The sequence below is a fragment of the Lepisma saccharinum genome, chromosome 5 (assembly GCF_977018435.1).
Source record: "Lepisma saccharinum chromosome 5, izLepSacc3.1, whole genome shotgun sequence".
NCBI classification, from domain to species: domain Eukaryota; kingdom Metazoa; phylum Arthropoda; class Insecta; order Zygentoma; family Lepismatidae; genus Lepisma; species Lepisma saccharinum.
The window spans coordinates 77,867,648-77,892,562 of record NC_139233.1 but is presented as its reverse complement, the minus strand read 5'-3'; the positions used below and the strand labels follow the sequence as shown (position 1 = coordinate 77,892,562).

Sequence of the window (24,915 nt, the reverse complement as noted above, 5' to 3'; positions counted from 1 at the left end):
AGTCTGAGCCATACTCCTGTTTTGGTCTTGGAGAGTTTAACTTTGATCTTTTCACTTAAGTATTGAGATTTTAGCTGTTTTCTAAGGCCAAAATAGCTGGTATTATAGTGGTGGAAAATTGTCAGTAAAATTCGTTTTTTTCATCTTTGTCTATAATTTGTCAGTTCTTTAAATATTGGTCAGTAAAGTCTGTATCAGTACTTTTTTGAGTTCAGGACTGGTTTGTTTTTCTTTTTCTTTTATGTTACTGCACATAACAAAAACTGCTGAAGAAAAATAATATGTCTTTGGAAGTAACTGCTTACAAGTAACAGTTGCTTTTTTTGAGAAAATGTAACTGTAACTAGTTACTTTTAAAAGTGAGTAACTGTAACTGAGTTACTTTTCTATGATAGAAGTAACATTTTAACAGTAACTTTACAGTTACTTTGCGACACTTAAATTGCTGTGTAAGTGCCGTAAATTGTTGGCGATTTAGGACTTAAATTGAGCCCTAATTCAGTTTCTACTGCGATATAAAAACTCATCCTTTGATACATTAATTCTTGCAAACAATAGATGAAGAGAAAAAGGGAAAGTTGTTCTTGTCGATGTGCAGTTGGTAGTCTCCAGCCAGGTGCCAGGAATTTCAAGGTTTATCCTATGTTTCATCTTTCATTTTGTAGACCTGAATTCTAAAGCGATATGCACACCTCGGAAGGGAGGTGGATTTCCCAGAAGCGGGAAGATAAGCTTCTAGGAGGAGAATTCCTTCCTACTGCTGACAGTTTGCCATTGTCAGTTTTGTGCTGTGAACTGTCTCTTGTTTCTGTAGTTTGTTCCTCTGCGGTGTTCCTCTGTGCCCTTATAACTTCCCCCTTCTGTAAGCAGCATCCAATAGTTTTTTTTTTCTTTGCTATAATATCGAATTAAACTGAAAAGGGACGTACTGCAATATTTCAGTGTTATTACGAAAGAATTGTATGGTACTGGTACTATGAACAAAACTGAAGAAGACGAGAGCTAGCAAGTGCGCATATGAATGGAAAACAATATATTTGTTACCATATGATTTCATTTATCTCAGTTCCTGATAATTTAAAAATGGAAGTAAAAATATTTCCGGTTAGAATTTGCTTACTTACGATTATTCAGCATTTCTGGAAATTTTGAAAAAAAGTAATATATTTTGATAAGTGCTATTGATTTAAGGTGTGTGAGAACTTATTTTATTGAAATGACAAATGTAACAGATCTCTCGCCATTGTTATTGATACAACAGTGAATTACAACACTCAAGTGACAAACGAACGAATCAGGAAGACCCTAGCCATCATTCTCGCTTGTTTATGTAATCGTCTCAGATAGAACTGAAGGGGTAAGTTTAAAATGCCATTCTCACTTCATTGATTATAGGCTACTACATTATAATTTTTATCATTTTCTGGTTCATAAACACTTGAAATTGTACAACAAATGTATTTCTCTCTGACATGCCCTTTATGCGCAACAGACCTCCCTTGTTAGAAATATTCTATGTGCGTGATCTCTCTCTCTTTCTATAAAGTTATACAGTTTCTAGAAACCCCCTCCAATGGATATTCCTTACGAAAAAGGATAATAAATATAAATTTAATGTAAATATAAATGTTTGAGTCGCAGTAGCTCAGTCGACCTCCGTAGCAGTGTGGTTAGTACAACACAGAAGTGACAAATTCTACGTAGTTCGGTTTGGACATGGAAGTTTGTGTTTGTCCCCATGAGAATACAGAAAACAGAGAAAATTGACATACGTGAAAATTGAGAAAATGTTAAAAACGGTGGATACTACCGCATAGGGGTATTCCTTAAAAAAAAAGTCATTAGGGTTCCTGACTACCATGCGAGAGACCTGGGTTCGATCCTCGATAGGGGTATCTGGGATTTTGTCCACCAGTTGAAGTGGCTCCGGTGCTCACCCAGCGTCATATAAAGTACCTGGAGGAATCTCTGGGGGGCAAAGGTGGCCAGGGGCATATCTTGTCGCAGAATTACCATCACCCCCACCGTAGGCCATGATCAAGAAAGGGTTGGGCCCTAACTCCACACACCCATATGCCTTCATTTCACGGCACAGAGCACAGGAGAGCACTTTGTAACTTTCCGAACACTGAAATAATATTATTTTGTTCAAAAATTATACACAAAAAAAAGTACAATAAAGAAAGTACTACAATTGGTACCAAGGTTTCAACTCTTTCCTGGAGTTACTGTCTGTTATTGCAGATGGTATATAACAGTATGCAAGACAACATGGCACAGCAAAGGAGTGGAGAAAGCAGTGGAAGAAGAGAATAAGAATGATTCACACACTGCAGAAAGCTGTGGAGAAATGTATGAATGTAATGATAACGTCTTTTTTTAACATAAATGTAAACATCTTATAGTAATTATATTTTGTTCTCATAATTATTATTTTAAAAGGGAACAGTGTTATCATAATACAGCAATGGAAACATATTTTAATCTGAATATAAACATTTGTTTATGAAGTTCCAATTTTCCTTTAAAATGCTAATTATTTTTATCCCTAATCTGTAGAGGCACATATTTTTGGTAAATAAAAAAGCAAAATTTCGGTGCAAAAACAGAGTCGATTTCAGGTTCAAAAGTGGTAAATAAAATAAAATTTTGCTCTTATAGCGGTGAAAAAGCAGTATATAAAATGACATTTTAGTTTTAAAAATGTGAATATAATCCAAAATTTGATTTAGAAACTGCACTTACTACACATAATAAACATATTCCTTCTACAGTTAGGTCCAAAAGAATATCCCCACCCAAAGGTTTTATTGAAAGCACATGAGAATGAAAACTAACCTGATTTAACAAATAATTTTGAAGTTTACTAATAGAGATCTACCTATACTTTGTCTTGGGAATCCGTAGAGCAAGACCGTGTGGTAGTGAAGGGGAGAAAGTGAGTGGGCAGAGCAAACCAGTGCACGCTGATGCAAACGGATGGTAGCTGCAGCCGCATTTTACCCTCCATGCCCTCGCTTCCACTCTCATGCGTTAATTGGTAGAGTCAGTACTTCTCCAGATGCATGTACACATGAAGAAAATTACTCTGGGGTGTTGAAATAAAATTGTTTAGCAGAAATAAAAAGAAGCACAACCTTCTACAACATTGCTATCAAACATATACGTAATAAAATACAATTCAATTCTTGTATGATGTAATTCACTTCAATTATCTGTGTGAAAGGATGTCAATAATAGGCATTCTTATTTACAGTCACCAGTTAATTGATACTTATTTCTAAAATAAATAATATTGCCGTTCCTATGACATTGAAACAGATTTAAGTTGAAATATATGAAGAAATAAACAAATATTGCAAGTGGGGATATTTTTTTGGACCAAACTGTAATAGCACATTAATGTCCTTACCAGAATATTAAATCTATTCCTGTATAAAGGGGTTCAGTTTTGCTTCTCAAATATTTACAGCAGAATTAATGAATTTTCTGTGAATTGCATAACTGTCAGGATAATTCTGACTTCAGAAAGTGTCGCGTTGGTAAATAAACTAAATTTCGTGTTTGTCTATTTCGCATTTAGCAGTTCATTTCGCATTATTTCGTGACAAAACAGGGTAGGAAAATGCACCTCACACCTTTCAGAACCATGAAAAATTAATATTACAATGTGTTATTTCACATTTCGTGTTTTCGTCAAAAATGAAATATGCATGTGTCTACTAATCTGTAATAATATTTTGTCAGTTTTTGTTATTTTTTAAAGAAGTTCTTTTTCATCAGTTGCGTTGGCAAATTTAACCCTTTTGACTAGTTTCCACCCCTGTGATATATGTCCCAAGATAGTTAAACTGGTGCACCCTCTCCAATGTATTTCCATCAATATCAAAGGATGTTACTTTTTTTTCTTAGTTATTTCCATATACTTGTTTCGTTCATGTATCAGTCTCGTTATTTATGAATGTTTCATGAATGTAATGGGTAGTTAAATCACCTGCTTAATTAATATATATGACTATAATGGCATATTAAGAAATTCACTTGACGAAACCCTGAGTTCATATTCATAAAAATAAGTTAAAATGCCAGAATCTTGCACTAAGTTATAAACAATTTTAGATATATTGGATCAATAAAATTTTCAACAATTTTACCATTATATTGGCTGCTACCAGTAGGTTACCAATTAATAAATTTGTCCCTTTCCTCCAGAAGTAAAACGTTTCACTATGATTTTGTTTTGTCTTCATGAACATATAAATTCACCTAAATATTTTCTTACGCCGTGTGCTGAATAGAGCATGCTTTTACCTGCAATTGAACTTTACATGATTAAAAATAATAGCACACTAAAAACCTGCTGTTTTGGGGTTATTGCCTATGTTTTTGTACTTTTTAAAATTTTTATCCCCAGAAAAATTTCTTTTCAGAAGAAAGTTTGTCACTCACTTCAATGAGTGATTTTAAGTCATCTCCTGACTGGGAATTCCTTCAATTCTGAAAATTGTGGGAGAATTGCACCAGGAATTGTACCTGAATATGAATAATTGCTGTACTATGCAGTTAGAACAAAATGTACATAGACTTTAAAATAGATCCAGTAAAGTTGAGGATGAAGTCAGTGTGATGAATAACGTTTTTTTGTTATATTGTATCATATCCAAGAAGTCTAATCTATTGTTTTTTTTATTATTATTTACTTATCATACGAACATGTACAATTTTCAACTTCTTAACTATGCTCCATCTGATATCTTATTGTAATGCGTTCATTTTATTTTAGGTACAAGGAGGCAGTGCAGGGAAAGGAACTGGAACGCATTTTTAAGGAGGAAGGTGTCATTGATGATGAAGAAACTGAGACAGAAGAGAAAGGAGTTACTGCAGAACAGGACAGCCAGGAAGGTATGCATTTTATTTTTACTAGCACTGAGCCAATGTAGATGCTGATGTATCGGTATCAAAATGATACCTCCATATTGCTTGTTATGTGTTCCATTCTCATGGCAAGAATTACACATTTGCTTTCTAATGTAAAAGCTGAGCGTATGAGGTCCGACAATTAAGTAATGAATCAAAACTTTTATCTCTGAACATTACTTGAGTCACAGTACGTTGCAAAAGTTGAAAATGCTCCATGTGACATTTGTCACATCATGCATTTAAGGGTTAAATCATAGCTATTTTAATGTTTCAATTGTGTCTGTGTAATTCTTCATATACAGGGTGTTTCAAAAAGAATGACCCAATTTTAAAATGTTATATTTAGTGATAAAAACAAATTTTACAAAAATGGAACAAAGTTCAAAATACTCACAAAATGATAAAGTTTTAGCAATGTTATTACAAGTGTTCTATGTGTCCTCCATGAGCCGCACGGACATCATCAAGTCGATAGCTAAATTCATCCCACACTTTTTGCAAGGTAACTACTACTACTGTAGTCACTGTGGCTGATATCCTGTGTTTGAGTTTGTCTAGGTCACGAGCTAATGGTGGAACAAAAACACGTTCCTCCACGTATCCAAACAAGAAGAAGTCGCATGGGGTCATGTCTGGATATCTTGGAGCCCAAGAGTGCAGGGCATTGTCTCGGGATCCCGTGCACTCTATCCAGCGTTGAGGCAGTGTGTCATTGAGGAATTATCGTACATTGTTGTTGTGCCAGTGTTGTGGGACTCAGTCTTGTTGAAATATGAAATCATCAGAGTCCTGAAGTTGTGGAAAAAGCCAGGTCTGCAGCATTTCAAGATAGCTCACTCCCGTCACTGTGTTTTGCTCAAAAAAGAATGGGCCATAAATCATGGTGTGAGAAATTGCACAAAAAACGTTTACTTTTGGTGAATCTAGCTCATGCTCTATGATTGCGTGAGGATTCGGGAGCCCCCATATCTGCACGTTATGACTGTTAACTTTACCGCTTACATGAAATGTAGCTTCATCACTAAAAATCAGCCACGGTAAAAATCTGTCTTCTTCCATGTCCTTTTATCACCAACACGAACAGCTTGCACTAGTTGTAATCGGTATGGTTTATAGATCAAAAGTTGCCTTAACACATGCCAGACAGTCGTATGAGGAATTTCAAGTTCTCTGTTGGCGCGATGAGTAGACTTTTTTGGACTTTGCTCAAACGCTTGCTGAATTCTTTGCACACTGTCATCACAAGTGCGAGGTAGACCTGGACTCTTACCCGTGCACAAACATCCTGTTTCCTCAAACTGGCGATACCAACGATGAATGTACTTCGGCAAAGGCAGATCAATCCCAAAATGCTGATGAGAAACTCGCTGGACTGTAATCACTGACTCAGTCTTGCTAAACTGCAGGACGCAAAAAGCCTTTTGTTGAGTTGTCGCTATCTTGCAATAGATTGAGGTTATGGACAGGTTCAACGTGCAGAGTGGTATCTAGCGGCGATTCCCTAAAATTGTATTTCACACCCATTTGACACAACTTTCATTCACGGAATGTCCATCGTTCCATAATTATAACATTTTACAATCGGGTCATTCTTTTTTAAACACGGTGTACTTTAAGATAGTATGGTGTGATAATTACAATGCAATACTTCAATTTTAATACAATTTTAAGTTCCTAGTTTGTTACATTCTACATTCAATTTTCATGGTCCTAAAAGTACATAAAACGTAAATATTGACATTCCATTATATTGATATATATTCTAAACAACTTTTAATTGTTACACTTTTTGTCTATTTAAATGTCTTCCAGAAGGTGAGATAATTGGCCACCTGGAGACTCAGGAGGGGCAAGATCTTGGGGAGTTGGTGATCGTGAGCAAAGGGAAGGGAAGGGGCAGGCCTCGAGGAAGGCGGAGGAAGATCAGATTTCAGTGTGAAATATGCGGAAAAGGTTTCCAGCACAGAGGGCGATACCTAATCCACAGGTAATGAATTATTTCTCTCGGTGTATTTTTTAAATATTTCATTGATTCTTGTTATTGCAAGATACTAGAAAATGTGTGATTTGTGTACAAAGATATCTATCTACATGTGTATTGGTTATTCATGTAGGATATTTGAACCACACTCCCTCCATGCTTCTTCACTTGACAAAGTGTAATTGATTGCAGTTGCTAATAGTAAATTTGAAAAGAAATTTTAAATCGATTGATTGTTTTGTTTTATTTTAATTTGCTTTCTGCCACTTTTGCCTCATCACAAAGATGAGGATGAACAATGATAAAATGGTATGGCTGATATAACAATCGCAAGCATACAAGGACAGCACACCGCACAAGTCGGACCGAGGATTACATTGGCTGTGAGCCTAGACACCAGAGCCTTGCTAGTCTGCAAAATTCAGTCAAGTGTGTACTGCATGAAAGGGAGGTTGACATTTGGGTGTCCGTAGAAAGGGTCACCTCTTACACCCCAAAATAAATGTTCAAAATAAGAAATAATTGTGTCTATTTTCCATTCAATTGTGAAATATTTCTCTTCCATTGTACACATGTTTAATTCATCATTCAGAAAAATTAACAAAAGCTGTCCAAGAACATTGTACAAATTTGAATAATTTTAAAGTTGTTGATTTCTATTCATTCTTTTTGGAGCTTAAAAAATAATTTAACAATAACAAATGCATAAAGCTAAAGTTCCCTATGCATATAGCACCGTGCCATAAAGGCACATTTAGGGGATGTAGAGGTTAGGACCCCACATATTATCGATCCCATTCCTTTTGGAGGTGATGTGATCAGCACCATGCTCTGGCCACCTTTACCCCCCAGGGTTGCCCCCAGGTACCCATTGATTTGAGGCTGGGTGAGCCCCAGAGCCTCTCTATCCAGGGACAAGGCTGGAAAAATTCCAATCTTAGATCACCCAAACCCGGGTCTCCTGCATGGTAGTCAGACACCCTACCGACTAGACCACCATGGCTCTATATACAGATAACAAATGTGTGGCATTTGAATTAGGGCCAAGCCAAATCCGATGTATTGCTATCGGAAACTGGCAGATTCTTTTCTGGAAACTGAGTATTTTGCAGGATCTACACAAATGACATGCAATACTTTGTCTCTATTTATGCAAAATCGAAAATTTTCATTTATTTTGCACCAGTGTTGTGTGAAAAATGGATTTTGTGATTAGATGACAGCTATTTTAATATTTCAATTTAATATTTTTAAGAAGAAACTGGTAAATTGATGCATATAATTGCCATGGAATACTTACATAATAATCAATATTAGCAATTTTTAAGCATCAGTATCAGTAACAGTGGAAATCTGTAAGATATGTGGCATTGGTTTAAATTGGAATTGGCTGAGCCGTAGTTTAAATGTAAATTGCATTTTCATAGTTGCTGTGGAACTTGTATATAAAAACCCAATTCAGTGCTAAGGACTTGAAGTTTAAATTTTATATTAAATTAAAAGTCTGCTCATCATTTGCATTGTAATGTCGGTTACATATTAGTATAAAGTTGTGTTGTATGAATTTGGAAACCATTATTTCTCATGGGTGCCAAAAGTCAAGGAAATATACGATGAAGGCATCAGCATCTAGTAACAAATATAATATACGTAAGAACAGAAAACAATGTATTTTGTCAACTACCAACAATAACCACCTTGTAACTGATCCAACAAGCCAAGTAATCCAAAATACAGATTTCTTCTTTCATCTCCATTGGATCTGAGGATGCAAACGAAAAGTTTGTGAAATTTTACTTGTAATAACAAAGAGAGTGCTGTTTATAATATGAAATAATGAATAAATTACTACAAAGATTTGTCAGATTAGTTAGCACCCTAAGAGCATCATTTGGTCTATAGTACAAATTGCTAATATCTTCATTTGTAGGTAGGAAATTATCTCTACATCTTCTGTTGATATGTATCCAAATTTATGCTTGTATCTTAATGTTTCTCAGCAGGGGTTACCACAAAGGTGTCAAGTTCGAGTGTAGCACATGCAACAAACGCTTCACGAACAAGGAGAACTTGAATCTTCATCAGAGGACATCTGAGCATACGGGTGAAGGTAGGCTACTTTCAAACACACTATGTAGAGAATTGCACTTTATGTATTTATATATTTACTGGGCATTTGTCCCAGTAACTAGCCTGGGGATTCTACTCTTTTCAGTTGCTGATTCAGAATTTGTGTGGTTTCCTGCATGCCACTGCCCAATACGAACCAAATATTGTCAGGGTTCCCACTATACACCTTCATGGCATGGTGCTATGCACAGGGGAGCACTTTACCTTTTTTTTTTACCCACTATCTAGAAATCTTGGAAACCTAGAAAATTCAATGAGGTTATGGAAAAGATGGGAAGTTTTATAAAATTGCTAGTTGATTGCCCGGTGTTGCCCAAGTATTTATTTATCCCAAACTTCTATTAGACATGAAAATAATGAATTCTAACTATAGTGTAAAATGAACTTGGAGTTCAACGGCATTGGGAGTGTCACTATTCATCTTAGTGACCCCGGAAACCATGGATTCCACACTAATATCGGTCGTTTTCGATTATTTTTACATGTCATCCCCTTCCCACCCCCACCCCCAGCCCTAGGGGGGCCAGGAATGTCTTACCCCCACAGCATTTCTTTCCAGATTGTAAGTCATATGTTTACCAAGTTTGGTTGAAATTGCTCCAGGTGTTCGAGAGTTATGCTGGAACACACACACATAACGCATATACATCCATTTTTATATATTACTAGCTTATTGCCCGGCGTTGCCCGAGTATTTATTTATCCCAATCTTCTATTAGACAGGAAAATAATGAATTGTAACTATAGTGTAAAATTAACTTGGAGTTGAACGTCATTGGGAGTGTCACTATTCATCTTAGTGACCCCAAAAACTATGGGTTCCACACTAATATCAGTTGTTTTCTATTATTTTTACATGTCACCCCTCTTCCCACCCCCACCCCTAAGGGTGCCAGGGGTGTCTTACCCCCACAGTATTTCTTTTCAGATTGTAAGTGATATATGTTGAAATTGCTCAAGGATAGCAATATCACACCTTCTGTGTAGGCAACCAACTTCACCGCACTGTGTTGCAGGAAGCATAACTTGCAGGATATGACACGAAAATGCCACCCAACAGATTGCTATTTTATGTCCCCTTCCCACCCCCACTCCTAGTGGTGCTGGGGCTGTCTTACCCCCACTATATTTCTTTCCAGATTGAAAGTGATACGTGTACCAAGTTTGGTTGAAATCGCTCCATTCGTTCGAGAGTTATTGCTAAAGAAACACACATACATAAGTACGTTTTTATATATACAGATTCAAAAACCTGTCAAAGTCGTTTTTTTTTTATTGTTGCTTGGCTGGATTGGAAAGTGAATGCATATTTCACATTATATCTCTTATTTCTTTATGGGTGGAATATTTTGAATTACAATTAAGGCTGAGTCGATACCGCTTTGAACCCATACTGATACCGATGCTGATACTCTTAAAAAACACTAAGTTGCTGACCAAGGCAGTTTATTAAGATGTAGAAACACTTAACAAGGAACGTTTCAACCCTGTATCAGGGTCTTCCTCAGACGAAGAACTAAACTAAAATGATGAAATATACTACACACAGAAAGATTACATACACATAGCAGGGTCACTAGCCACACAAAAACAAATGAAGTTGACAGTCCTTATCTTGGAAGATTTCTCCAAAGGAATTAAACATATCACCTCTTGACAGTTGACTAATGGGTCTACCACACTGACAGGTATTTGACAGGTAAATATAGGGGAAAGGAAGAAGAGACTGAAAGACAGGTTAAAGCAACACATGGATGATGTGAGATTGAAGAGACACAGGAATGCCATATTCAAACACACTAGAGAAACGGGACATGAAGTAGAATGGGATTCGGCTAGGCGAGTAGGAAAAGAGAAGAGAGAACTGGTGAGAAAATGGAAGGAGGCCAAAGAAATAAGAAAGAAAGAAGAAGACATCATGAATTGGAATGGAGGACTCAAGATAAACAAGGAATGGAAGAGTGTGTTAGAGAAAGTTGAAAGGATGAAGAAAAGGAATGAACAAAGAAGAAAGAGAAGAGAAAAGAAGACGACCAGAGGAGGAGGTATTCATCCATATCCAAAGAGGCAGGAGACATGGGGGAATGGTAAACAGGTGGTTCCAGACTCTTGCTAATCTTGACCTGTCAAATACCTATCAGTGTGGTAGACCCCTTAGTCAACTGTCAAGAGGTGATATGTTTAATTCCTTTGGAGAAATCTTCCAAGATAAGGACTGTCAACTCTATTTGTTTTTGTGTGGCTTGTGACCCTGCTATGTATGTAATCTTTCTGTGTGTAGTATATTTCATCATTTTAGTTTAGTTCTTCATCTGAGGAAGACCCTGATACAGGGTTGAAACATTACTTGGTAAGTGATTTTTACATCTTAATAAACTGCCTTGGTCATCAACTTACTGTTTTTTAATATGGAAAGAAGGCTTAATTATATTACAATTGGACATTTCCCGAGGCTGATACTCTTACCGATTCCCACTGATACCAATACCTGAAAATTGTAATTATTCAAAGTTGCTCAAGATATTGATCAATATTAGTGTGTAATATTGTATTCATCAATTTACCAAGAATTTTGATTTAAAATATTCAAGAATAACATCAGAATACTAAAATACATTTTATGTAATCACAAAATCCATTCTTCACACAAAATTGGTGCAAAAAAAAAATATAAAGAAAGCTAGAATTTTGCATAATTTTCACGACAATTAGACTCCACTAAAGCATAGTTTTTGAAACCCATGAAAGACCAAAATGCCAGAGAAGTATCGGTATCGGTAAATAAATTCCAACTGATACTTATACCGATACCACTGATATTGGCTGATACTGAAACATTGGCTCAGCCATAATTACAATGTTCTTTTACTTTTTATCAAAGTACCTGGAAAACTCACAGAATTTGATTGTGCAAAATGATTTCATTTGATTGATTTGATTTAGTTTATTTTACTTCGCTTGTTGTGCATCTTGGCTAATTTGCGAAGATGGGGATGAGTGATGAAATGATGAAATTGATGAATGGACATTCACAAACAACCAAGCCCGAGCGGGATTCAAACACAGGGCCCTTGGCATCGCAGCGCGATGTGCTAACCATTCGGCCACGGGGTCCGGCGATTGTGCAAAATGAGTAGGAACCTTGAATGTGAAAATCGAGGTGAAAGGTTCAAACTGTAGGAATGGTGTACAAGACTATCACACTTGACGTTGTGCTGCATTTCCAGTCACAATTCTGTGGGACACAAAAATGGGAGCCTCAAAGTAAACCATCTCCCCACTCCTCTCTTTGCCCCTTACTCATTTGCCATTGTCACATTTGTCAAGACACAAAAGGGTGCAGTTTTTTGATGTCAGCAAGATAGAGGGGAAGATGCGCAATGGCTTCTGCCCAAAGGTTCTTTTGTAGTCGCTCTGTACTGTTTACACATTTTGTGAAGTTTAGTATTTTCATGTGGTGGGTGCTTACTTGTATAACCTGCTTTTCATAATATAAAATCTCACAAAGCTGATTTTAAAAGTAAGCAATTAGTTATTGTAATGAGGCTTCCTTCTACACTCATATTCAGTCCTGACTTCTTGTGCAACTTGTAAAAATCATTTTTCAATTGCAACTCAGCCTCATTCTTATTATTATCATTTCACATTGCATTAAGAGTTCCTTAGAACTAAACACTGCACTAAGTGCACGGCCATGAAAATAGGTGGCTGGGCAGAATTGCACTGGTTCCACATATGGGAAAGCAAAGCGAGAGAGGGACCAAGGTTGTTGGTTCCCGTGCACTGTGTGTCAATGTTGAGCATCAGACCAACCTCTCTCTGGGCCACTTTTGTGTCATCCCTGACCTCTCGAGCAAATACTGTCAGTTTGTATCATATGGATTAAAATGACCAACTCTACAGCAAGATCTTTCATTTTCTTAAACCTCCGAACACACGGGATTGTGCTCCGACGTGGCAACAGTGTGAACTTCTGCCACCTGCCTAATTTCATAACCGAGCGTTTAAAAAGTAGGAGCAGCATAAACTGCTTGAATGTTCACAATGACAGTTCTAATCTAACAAATCACATATGTTTTTTAGTTCAATTAAGTAACTGTTTGACATGTGTAGAATGTGCTGTTACTGTTTACCAGCATTTATTTGAAAATATTTTCATTTTTTTGCAGGAATCATAGAAGGTTTGGAAGATGGAAAAGATCCAGAAGAAGTAGTTACAGAAAATAAGTTTCCTTGTGATCAGTGTGATAAATCATTTCAAACCAAACAAAGTTACGAGGTGAGCTGCTTGACAGAAATAGAAAATACCAAACAATAAGAAATTCAAATATTTTATGACTTCGTGATCGTGTTGATAAGCCCTTCTGGCATTTTTTGTATTTGTGTGTAAGTAATGCTTTTCTGAATTATTTTAAATAGGATACCATAAATAGAGTGGAAAGAATCCCACTTCGAACTAATTCTTGTGCAAAATGTGTGAAATTTTCAAATTTTGCATAAAATTCCAGGAAAATTATGCTCCATGAAAGTGTTACGTGGCATTTTTACAACATATGAAATACCAAAGTCCAGAGAAATATCTGCCAGTATCAATGAATAAATTCTATCAGCTATTTTTCAATGCCGTTGCTGATACATCAGCATCAATATCGACTCAGCTGTAATCGTAACAGTTTATATGATTTGTTGGTATTTATGGCACATCAGTGAAACCTCAATTAGAGTGTGTGGAAGTTACTAGTAATAGTTACTTTTTTCAGGAGTTATAACTGTAACAGAAATACTTTTTGCAATATAAGTAACATTTTCAAGAGTTATTTTACACTTAAATTGACTCATGAAACTTTATAACATCGGGAAGAGCTAAATTTGGCAACACTGTTTCCAACTATGTCTCTACTCTGGATGATAAGATTAATATTAGTGATATTACCTCCTAAGTAAAGGAAGCTTGGCTTTGCATGCTAAATTTAGAACATCCAGGCTATATTGAAATTTGTCATTTCTAGTTGCACATGAACACTTCAGTCGGTCTCCTCGATGGTGTAGTGGTAATGTTGTCACCGTGCAATCAAGGGATCACAGGTTAGATTCCCAGTGGAGGCACATTTTGCAGAGGTTTGCGTCCCACTTTCAACTGTAGGTCCAATCTTGATTAGCCAATCTGTGCATAAAGTGGATTTAAAACAACAATTCAAACAAACAAACAAGAACTTCAGTGTTTTGGGTGGATTGCCATATTCATTTGGAATGTGATAAATGAGCTCGAAAGAAGTAATTGTTTAATAATAACATAGCTGACTCCTTGTTTCATCATTTTTATATTTGTTGTAATAATATAAATATATGAAGATTTTTGCTGGCCTACAAAATACCAAAACTGCTAAAAAGTATTGGATGGTATCAGTGAATAAATTAGGCTGATAGTTGTATTTATTGAATATGTATGTGCTGAATTGTACTTTAACTTTTGTATTCTCTTTCTGTTTAAGGTGCATTTAAAGGCGATTCATGAAGGCCAAAAACCATTCTCTTGTGAAATTTGTGGAAAGAAATTTGCATATTTAAATAGTTTAAAAGGACATATGCTTTCGCATGAAGTAAGTTTTATTACTAACATTTATAATTTTGAAAATAAAGTTTTAACAACTCACACTTACGAAAATAAAGTTTTAACACCTCACACTTAATGAGAGAGATAGGATTTTTCATTTTGCATGATAAATGTTTTCTGTTTCCTTCCATTTTTATTTATCCATCCTTCTGGCTCATTTCCTTTCTTTATTCATGTGATGAGTTTGTGTGTGTATTGTATTAATAAATAACTTTTATATATTTTTAGTATTGCGTGCATGAATACATGTTCATAGTAAGCTTGCAATCTTCATTGCATATTATTCAGTTTAGTTGTACACTGGAAAGTTTTTCTTTGAATCATACTGTAAAACTTCTTGCCTTGAAGTGAGCACCAGCATGTACAGAGCGATGCATGTACAGAGCGATCCATTGAAGTGTAGACCACCACGTTAGTGTTTGCACAACCAGCAAGTGAGGCACTCACGGCCGTATGTCAGCACTGTAGATTGTCTGTGAATTAAGTGCACAAGTTTCCGTAACTAGTTTGAAGAGTGAATTGTTTACTTACAAATTCATGAAAGAAGGTGCTGAAACTGGCCACCTTTGTTGATACACACATTTTTGACACCTCTTGATGAAGTTTTCCATAACTCGCTACAGATCCTATTGCTTAATGTTGGTCATTTCTTTGTAGATGTTACATTGCAGATCTTCCAGGGTGTGTGGATTTGACTTGTATAAATCTACCCCAGAGATAAAAAATCACATGTGACTTTACATCCCGGAATCTTGTTTGAAATCGCCTTTGAACTTCACGTGCGGACTGAGTTAACACATACGGATCATAAAGAAATACATGATGTGCAGTAGAAAACAAGAAAACATTTGCTAACAATTTTTGCAGTTGAATACACTAGAAGAACACAATACATAACAAACACACTATCACTTCACAGTCCTCAGACTAATAAAAAGGTCACACAATGCAAAACAAGGACCTTATCACTTCACAGTCTCGTGTCTACTTTCAGGACTGGTTTCTACCTCCTCACCATCCTACATTACTGGGTGTCTTAATAAAGATGTATCAAAAATGTGTGTGCATGAAAGGTGACTAGTTTGAACACCTCCTTTTATAAATCTGGTAAGTAAATCACTTTTTAAAATAATTGCAGAAACTGCTTCATCGACACACTACAATGCCGCCAAATGGCCACGAGTGCCTAGCTTGCCAATACTGTTAACACCGACATGACAGTGTACACTTCAATGGATTGCTTTGTAGTTGACTTTTCTTTGTGCCTGCTTATTAATTTTTGTTAATAATTTCAGGTCCAAAAGTCCGATAAAGGTTACCCATGTGATATTTGTGGAAAGCTGTTGAACCATCCGAGTTCTGTTGTGTACCACAAAGAAGCTGAACATAACAATGGCCGTCGGTTTGTTTGCAATAAGTGTGGCAAGGGATTTAAGCATAAGCAGTTGCTTCAGAGGCATCAGCTTGTTCACTCAGATGAAAGGTAGGTAATGTTTTTTCTTTAATGCTATGAGATGGTTTTGCTTCCATAAATAATGTTATTAATTGAACTGAGCAGAGAATATACATGGTGTCACGACAATATGGGCAATTTTTCTGAGTAACCAGCAACTGTCTACTTTTCAGATTGTAATTTTCATCGTTTAGCCTTCCTTTTTATCCTAGGATAGTTTCTTGCAGCATTTCATTTTAGTGCTGTTTTGCATTTTGTTCCTGTTGAAAATGTGCTTTTCTGCACAAGGGGTGTAATCAGCAATGGGCCATATGGAGCCCATTGGAAGCAACAGATTGCAGTGAAACTTGGTATAGAGGCTATGGAAACCATGGGGAACAAAATGCTGACCATAGTAAAGCCTAGTTCAAATTTTCACCACCAGGTCGAAATGTGATGCTGTAATCTGGTTCACAGCGAACAACTTCCCTGGAAATGTTCTGTGCAACCATTAATCGTGCTCTTATGCTTCCAAAATGTGATTCATGTTGATAATGAACATATTGAGCACTGCTGCACTGAGAAACTTTAAATCAAGATTTTCATGTCCGACTTCTGATGATTGTTATTTCAGTGCCAAATTTCACCTGGTGATGAAAATTTGAACTATTTTTCTCATTCATTTCCCCATGGTCTGAATAGTCTCTACACCAAGTTTCACCGCAGTCCTTTGCTTCAAACAGACTCCAGTATCTGCTCCACCATTTTTTTGTGACTACACTTCCCAGGTATACAAATGAGTCCACCTGTTCTATCTCAATGTTGTAGAGTTTTAGCCCTTCTTTATTGTTGTTATTTACCCTCATCTCCTTTGTTTTATTTACATTGAAGTGTAATCCAGCTCTTCTTGCTTCCTCTTCAAGTTGTTTTAGGGTCATTCCATGCCAAACGATCCAATGGTGGTTGTATGACCATTTTAGAAAAAAATATTCTTAGTACATATGTTTGTACATGTTTCTAGATATCAAAACCAATATTCAAAAAAAAATATTGTCGTTAGTTCTCCTGGGCATCAATTTTTCCAACATGGCGCATGGCTTTTTTTGCTCATGTTGCACTTTTCAGAAACCTTATAACTCAAAAACCATTAGAGCTAGAGACCTGAAACAAAATTCATTTTGTAGCTAATGAAGTATACTTTCTATGCTATTCAAGTATGTTTTGCTTAAAATTGCATCATAAGTACGAAAATTATGGTGGAAATTGGGGTAACAATAGTTAAAAAATTGGATTTTTAAGGCTGATTTTTTCAATGTAGGGGTTTAGCCTAAGGCTTGATTTTTTTCATGTGTAGGCCTGCCTGCAGGGTGTCGGTAAATAAAATATCAGTGCTTAGAAATACAATCCTTTTTTACAGCATGGGCTCAAACATGGTCGTTCATTGAATTTTGAGGGTTTTCAGGGTTAAATATCTCATTCTAAAATTTGGCACAAAGGAAGCCCTGCATGAACCTAACACGTAAAAATCTCAACTTGGTCAATATGAGGTAACATATGTCACCTAATTTCTGACATTGCAAAGTAAGATTAAACTACATCCCATACTTAGAATAATGAAGTCTGTTTTTTTAAAAAAAAATATTTGGGGTTAAATAAAGCCTCAGAAAATATAGTAACATAAGGTTTTAATACTTGACTTACCAGAAATTGAAATTACAAGGTATGACAATTGAAAATCTGCGAAATCTCATTACAAAAGATTTGATTAGGTACCCATGACTAGTTAGTGTTGTCAGCTCCAAAACTAAGCTTCCCCCATATTTTTTAAATGTGGCAATACATGCAACTTAAGATAGGCAGTGGCATGCCCATGAATTTTGAAAGGGGGGTAGGGGGTTACATATACTTTTTTAGTATACAGCCCTGTTTTTCCCACATTATTCTTCCTTTGACGTAATTGTTTATGGATTACTAGGCCAAAGGTATTTGGTTATAACCCCTACCAAACCCTCCTTGGACACTCCACTGAAAGTAGGCTATTTATTTTGGAGGGTCAAAGTTGGTTGAAGTATTTTTTTTTCTCTCTCGAGAAAAGACATTCGTTGAAGTAGATGTGAGTCATGCACAGTAGAAGATTCAGAGACGATGTTTTGATAGGATGTAAAGCAAGCCTAGAATTGATCTGTGCATGGACAATCTCTTCTGTCATTCTTCCTTTGCCTAATGTGCCGAGAGTACTGACTTGTGAATGTTTGTTATCTGTGACTGGAAATGGAGTATTCTGTAGAATTTTTAACTGGAGAGGATAAGATGTGTCTTAATTTCCTATGAGATGCTACGCATCATGAGAAACCCCAATCCCAAAAATCAAACTACTCCAAGTTAACCACCTTCAATATTTTGCCTTCCATGGGTCTACCTAGCGTCACGCTCGGCAGCGCTGGTAGCACAGACTGGAGGGTTACGGTAAAGCAGAAAATCAGAAAAATAAAAGCTACAAAAAAAAAATCTCAAGCCCCAAAAAATAATTAGAAATAAGAAAAATTCTTCTTCAGTTAAATGATCAAACTACTTAAATAGAATATGCATAAATCTACCAGAAGCACCAAACGTTCCTGAAATTCCTGACTGAGCTTTGTGGATGATTAAACAGATTTATTACATTACCCCTCCACATCCATCTGTATGGATAAACACAAATAACCGGATAATTGGACGGGTTAAAGTTACAGTGGTGTAAGTCACTTTTTTAAAAAAACAGAGAGTCTGACTCACAGCACTTTGCTGATCAACAGAACAGCTGTTTCCTTTATCACTAGAACTTCAACTGTCATCTGTTGCTAGTTGACTGAATCTCTGATGTACTCCACGTTTTCTGTTAACAGATTGACTTATCTCGATCTGATTTCTGTGTCTGTCTTTTTTTACAAAGTGACTTACACCACTGTAACTTTAACCCGTTCAATTGTACAAGAAAATATGAAGTTGATGTTACCCCTGGATGATTATGCAATAAGAAGAGAAGTATGTTTAAGCATTGACTCTGTTTGCACATGAAAATCTGCCTTCTGCGAAAAATGTGTTAAAAAAAATGTGTTATTAACGCATAGATGTTAAACGTACACAACCAAATTCACACATGTCACAGGATGTATAAATGTAACTCCAGAAAACACCTAACAAGTGTTTATTAAGCCATTATAAGAAAATAAAATTAAAAAAATGACAGATGTACACAGATATGGCTGAGAGAATCTGAATTGTACGACTTGTATAAGCCACAAACTTCTATGAGTTAAACTTCTGCTGAGTCATTTGTACTTATATGTACTTGGGCAAATATATCACATATGTAAGACATCTACAAACAGGCTGATTATTCAAACCATACACAGAGTTTAGGATAAGTGCAAACTGTACAAAACGTGCTCAGTATCTGGTTTGGACATACCTTGCATATGCTTATGCTGAACCTTACTTAAATGCATCACAATTGTATTAACATATATATGCTTCCCATAAACTGGAATTATTAAATAAACAATATATTTCTTAATATCTGACTTTTCTTGCACTTTATCAATTAATAGTTTTATACTTGTGTATACTCGGATGTACCTGAACAGTATTTTAAATGTACATATGGATCAGCTACATTTAGTTCTAACCCAAATCTTGATAACAAAATGTCATGCCTTTATCTTGACAAGCGATAGTTATAAATCTTTAAATGCACAAATAATTTGAACCTCAGACAAGCATCCAGCTACGAGGAGAATAGTACGATCCGATTTTGTGGTACTTTCAGAGTTGAATGTACAATTTTTGGCTTGTGGCAAGAATAAAAAATAGATAATACTGGCACTGGTGACAAAGTCAATATTACCTACATGTCACCCTTCATATAGAAACATGGACGTCACCAGTTTTCTGTTGGTTTAATATTAACATTCACATGTTCAGGAAAAATCACTCGTGATTTTTCATCCACAATAGTACAACCATAAGAAGTACTCAGAGGAATATGCCACGTTTTACATTCGTGCCCATGCAATCAATAATAAGATGGCCATGCACAATCACTGCCAATATCACCGTTCATTCTCGATTGCTCCTCGAGAACGAAAGAACAGGTCACCATTGATAGATAGATATCTATGATATCCGATGAAGGCATTTGCATTCGTTATATGTTGCCTACGGATCCAGGCAAACTAATCTCGCCATAAAAGGCTGAAGATATTCTTACCTCCCATTTTGAACACTGGACAAGGAAGACGTCACTCACCGGTGCATAAGCTTTTTCCTTATTTACTCACCACACCGACCTGGCTCCAAGACTTCAAAAGCACAACATCCTCTTTTCCCATTATTGCACGGAAATATAATGAGTTTTCAATCCACAAGTGCCATTTTCTGCACGAACTTTGACAGATTAGGCCATACGTAGCATTTTTCTTTCTTTCCCCCACTCCGTGCCTCCTTCCAGTCCCAGCCTGCCTTTTTCCGCAACAGACAATCCGTCCTCTATAGCGTGCAACTGTTTAGCCAACCACTTTTATCGTTCAGGAAATAAAACTTTTGCATTGTTTTTAAGCAAGACTGAAAGCACAAAAGATTTGATCAAAGACATTTACATGTACAAAGAGTAAATTGAATTTGCACTACGTGTTTTGCTGTGATCACTAAAACAGTACAGACTCAAGCACCTATCGTGTTTACTTTGGGAATTAACTTCACTTTCGGACAATAACTCGCTGAGCAAACGCACAACATGGCGAGAATCATTCGAACTTAAAGGACGAGCTAATTCGTGAGTACTGGCGTAAGTTATCCGATCGAGAATACAAATGAATACGTTGCTTTTCAATGGCATTATGACTCGTCATAAGGACTGTCATAAATACACTTTTGGTAAAGTTCCCAAAGACCTAATTAATCTTAACGAACTCAGTGATTGATTGATTGATTTAGTTTATTATACTTCATGTTTTGTGCCTCTTGGGTAATTTGCGAAGATTGGTATGAGTGATGAAATTGATGAATGAACATTCACAAACAACCAAGCCCGAGCGGGATTCGAATCCAGGACCTTTGGCGTCGCAGCGCGATGTGCTAACCACTCGACCACAGGGTCCGGCACGAACTCAGTGAAAATGATAAAACACTTCTTAGGTCAAGACTACATGTGGATGGCTTAGAGACAGTATGCATATACCATTGAAAATAGTTTTTTATATGGTAAAGTATGTTGTGATCTTCAGAAGTACCACTTAAAGAAAAAGTTAAGTAAGGGAATTTTTAAAATCAATTTGCATCATATGGTAAGGCAAAAAGTGTCAAGTAAGCCTTATACCAGTCAAATCAATATGCCTGACATGTTGGAGTAAAATTTTCATATCTGGAGAAAGTGACTCACTTAAATGCCAGAATGGAAATGATGTCTTTGTGCCAACCCAAGAAAAACTAATGGAAATGTATGAAGTCTGCTCTGTTTTTGATGTATCTCCTGTTTCAAAACTGAGGAGGCTGATTGCAGAAAAACAATAAAGTGCTTTTGATCGAAAACTATTCACATCATACAAGGAGTGGAAAGGAAACTGGAAAGTTGCTTCTCACAAAGTATTAGAATTGAAGAAAAGGAAAGCAAGTGTGAAAATCCTTTGCATGGCCAGTACAATCATATAATGGAAATTATAAGAAGAAAAATGTAAATTAGCGAAAACTAATGTTGAAAAGGTCAGTTTGATTGCTACCACTTGGTCAAGAAGAAATGTATGTGATGAACTGAAGGTTTCTGATAATTTACTTATGAAATTAGTGAAAGAACAATGAATTCTGCCTGATTTGACAAAGAGAATGAATAGAGAACTGGAGCTGACAACACCAACTGGTCATGGGTACCTAATAAATCAAACCTTTTGCAATTAGATTTCAGAGATTTTCAGTTGTCATACCTTGGGACTTCAATTTCTGGTAAGTCAAGTATTAAAACCTTATGTCACTATCTTTTCTGAGGCTTTATTTAACCCAAATTTAAAAAAGAAAAAGAAAATACTTCATTATTGTGCTTTCATAGTAGAAATATTTTTTTTAATATTTGCTATTAATATTGGCTCAGCCCTAGATGTAATATTGTTAGCATTGTTATTTCTGGTTTAAAATGACTTGTTATTTTAGGTTTTTTACTCTTTCCAGGCCTTATATATGTAAATTGTGTGGTGCAAGCTTTAAAACAAAAGCTAATTTGTTTAATCACCAACCAAAGCACACTGGAGAAAAGAAATATTTCTGTGAATTGTGTGGTCAACATTTTGCTCACAAAACCAGTCTTACGTTGCACTATAGGTGGCACACAGGTAAGAAGAAATTCTATCTACTGTTTTCATAGAATTCCATTTGTTTCATAGTACTGTGTAGATGTTTATGCACATGGAAACTAAGATTTATTAATTCACACATCAACTCAGCAATGTCACAAGCTTAGCTGTAACTAGTCTTTGTCTCTCTCTGGCATCAATTAATCAAGCAGGAATACATTCATATGGGAAAAGTCACTTCATTGTGATGTGACAATCAATTAAATGGCAACATTGCAGTGGGGTAGTAACTTTTCCTGGGCACTGTATTTATCATACAGAACATTTTTTTCATGCAATGTCTATTTTCCAAGATATGTCTATTTTTCATTATAAATGGACTATCCCCCTTCTCTCGCTTTCTATATATGTCTGTAGGTGTGTGTTATAGGTTTTGTGCCACAACTTGAGCTCTGGGGAGTAAGTATTCGAGTTGATCGCGGAGGCAGTGACAACCCTCATAATGAGTTCTCCGCCCTTCAAAAGCAGTGTTTGCAACCACATTAATTTCTTCCTATTCTCAATATATGTTACGAGAATGCCTGATAACCAAGAGCATTTCTTAGCAAAGCTGTATATACACTACGTTCTTTTAATTGAATTTATAGATATATCTAACCTATTACGGCAATATTTGCTTTGTACGCAATGCTGCGAGCTCCTCTTCCCCCCATTTCCTCCTCTCTCCTTTTCGTAATGGAAGTTATTGCGTTAAAACGTCTGTCCATCCCTCTGACATCATCAATGCGTATATACATCTCTTCTCGATATATACAGGAAAACCTCGTTAATACGAAGTTCAAGGGACCAAAAAATGTCAACTTCGTATTAAACGACTTCGAGTTATCCAAACTTTTCAAGATGGCGCCTGTTTTCAGGTGTAAATAAAGTAGAGTATAAATTAGCCCCACAAAGGATATTTTATACTTGGTGGTAGCCCAGAAAACAAGCTTTATATGTACTATATAATAATAATGTACATTTTAAAGGAAGTGTAAAAAAATGTTACACAAAATGAGAACACGGAGCTTAACGCGGACACAAAGATTACAAGGAGTCGGTTAACACCATTTATCCTGCCTAGTTATACAACCGGTTATGCACGGGATGCATGTTGTGGCAAAAAGTCTTATAAAAAACGGTATTTTCTTTTAATTGTGCAAAGTTGTTGCTCTTCCATGAAATTCTTACAATTTTAGTTCATAAGAAACCCGTTTGCATGGAGACCTACGGAAAAGAAAACAATCTCGTTTATTGCAAGAAGTGAATCTTGACAGTAGTCACACGCGAGCAAGAGACGGGAGATAATCGGACAGAATGAATATTATATTTTATGTACTAGAACATTGTCCGTTACAGGATTAACTGGTAAGAGAAGATTCTCTTGGGAGAGAACACAACCTTTCCCTGGCACAAAACAAAACAAAAAAATCGGGCCTGTAAATTTCATTCTGGTTCGGCTGTCTAAAACACATCGTAAAAAAAAGTCACGTATTCTTTGCTTCAGTTAACTTCATTTTTGCCCCCTCCCCTTTTTCAGGGAGCAGTCCAAACTCTTCCTCAACTTGCATTGTAATCAACTCTGAAGAAGTAAACACACAACTTGCAATTTTTGCACCCAATGTGTATCCTAGGACACATTAAACAGTGCCGCACTCGATAATCACTCTGGTTTGGATCCCACTTTAAACTGTATATTTAGTCCCGCTTAGTTCAGCAGTATAAAATGAACTAAAAACAAGTTTTACGAAACTTGCGTATTTTCAGATTAATCGACAATTTATTGTAGGTTTCAGGAGTATTCTGGAGGTCAAACACTCGCTCCGCCAAAACTTTTCCTCTCGTATTCCTACATTGAGCATTGCGTTTTTTTTTTTAACAGCAGCACGCTAATGGTTCTGAAGAAAAGCGGGTATTATATGCCTTTGCGAGATTCAAAACAATGAAGCAATGAAGCTTATTCCTTCCCACTGGATGAGTCATTGCAGTTATCAGCAAGCCAGAGGTTTCCAGACGCTAGACTAAACACTGGCGCCAGCTGCAGGGTAAACACAATGAGACCGGCGGGAAGTTAGAGCAGCAGGTGGTAGAAGGGAAATCATCGGCATTTTAAAGATAACGCAGTTGTCGAAGACCGAACTTTTATCAGCAGTGTGAAAAATCACATTACCATGCACACCAGTGGCGGATAATGAGCTGTTGTAGGAGAAGGAAGGGGGTCACTTTTCTTTTATGTATCATGCGTTTTTTTTGTTCGTTTTAAAGAAGGTTTTCAGAACTTTTTGCTTTTTTTTAGATGCCAAAGGAGCCGGTGTGCGCACACGAGCAAGAATATCGTGGCAGAAACAATTAGCAACGGACCCCCCCCCCCCTTTCCGTTTGCTGATAAATAAAGGGGAGAAGTCACTCAGACAACAAAACATTGTTTTGGCAAATTTTATGACCGGCACAATTGGGAAACGTATGAAGCGGGAAA

At 36.4% G+C, this 24,915-nt stretch overlaps 1 protein-coding gene across 3 annotated transcripts in view; it reads left to right on the top strand.

Annotated features, from left to right (window-relative positions):
* The window catches only part of LOC145987900 (uncharacterized), a 103,231-nt gene that overhangs the window by 13,942 nt on the left and 64,374 nt on the right, over positions 1–24,915 (top strand). For 2 of the 3 annotated variants that reach the window (XM_083122693.1, XM_083122695.1), the window contains exons 5-11: positions 4,784–4,905; positions 6,736–6,910; positions 8,905–9,014; positions 13,204–13,313; positions 14,527–14,634; positions 15,944–16,131; positions 22,279–22,439. In XM_083122693.1, the coding sequence (XP_082978819.1) occupies positions 4,784–4,905; positions 6,736–6,910; positions 8,905–9,014; positions 13,204–13,313; positions 14,527–14,634; positions 15,944–16,131; positions 22,279–22,439 (974 nt within the window). The remainder of the gene's footprint in view (positions 1–4,783; positions 4,906–6,735; positions 6,911–8,904; positions 9,015–13,203; positions 13,314–14,526; positions 14,635–15,943; positions 16,132–22,278; positions 22,440–24,915) is intronic. The other variant, XM_083122694.1, reaches the window with a different exon arrangement.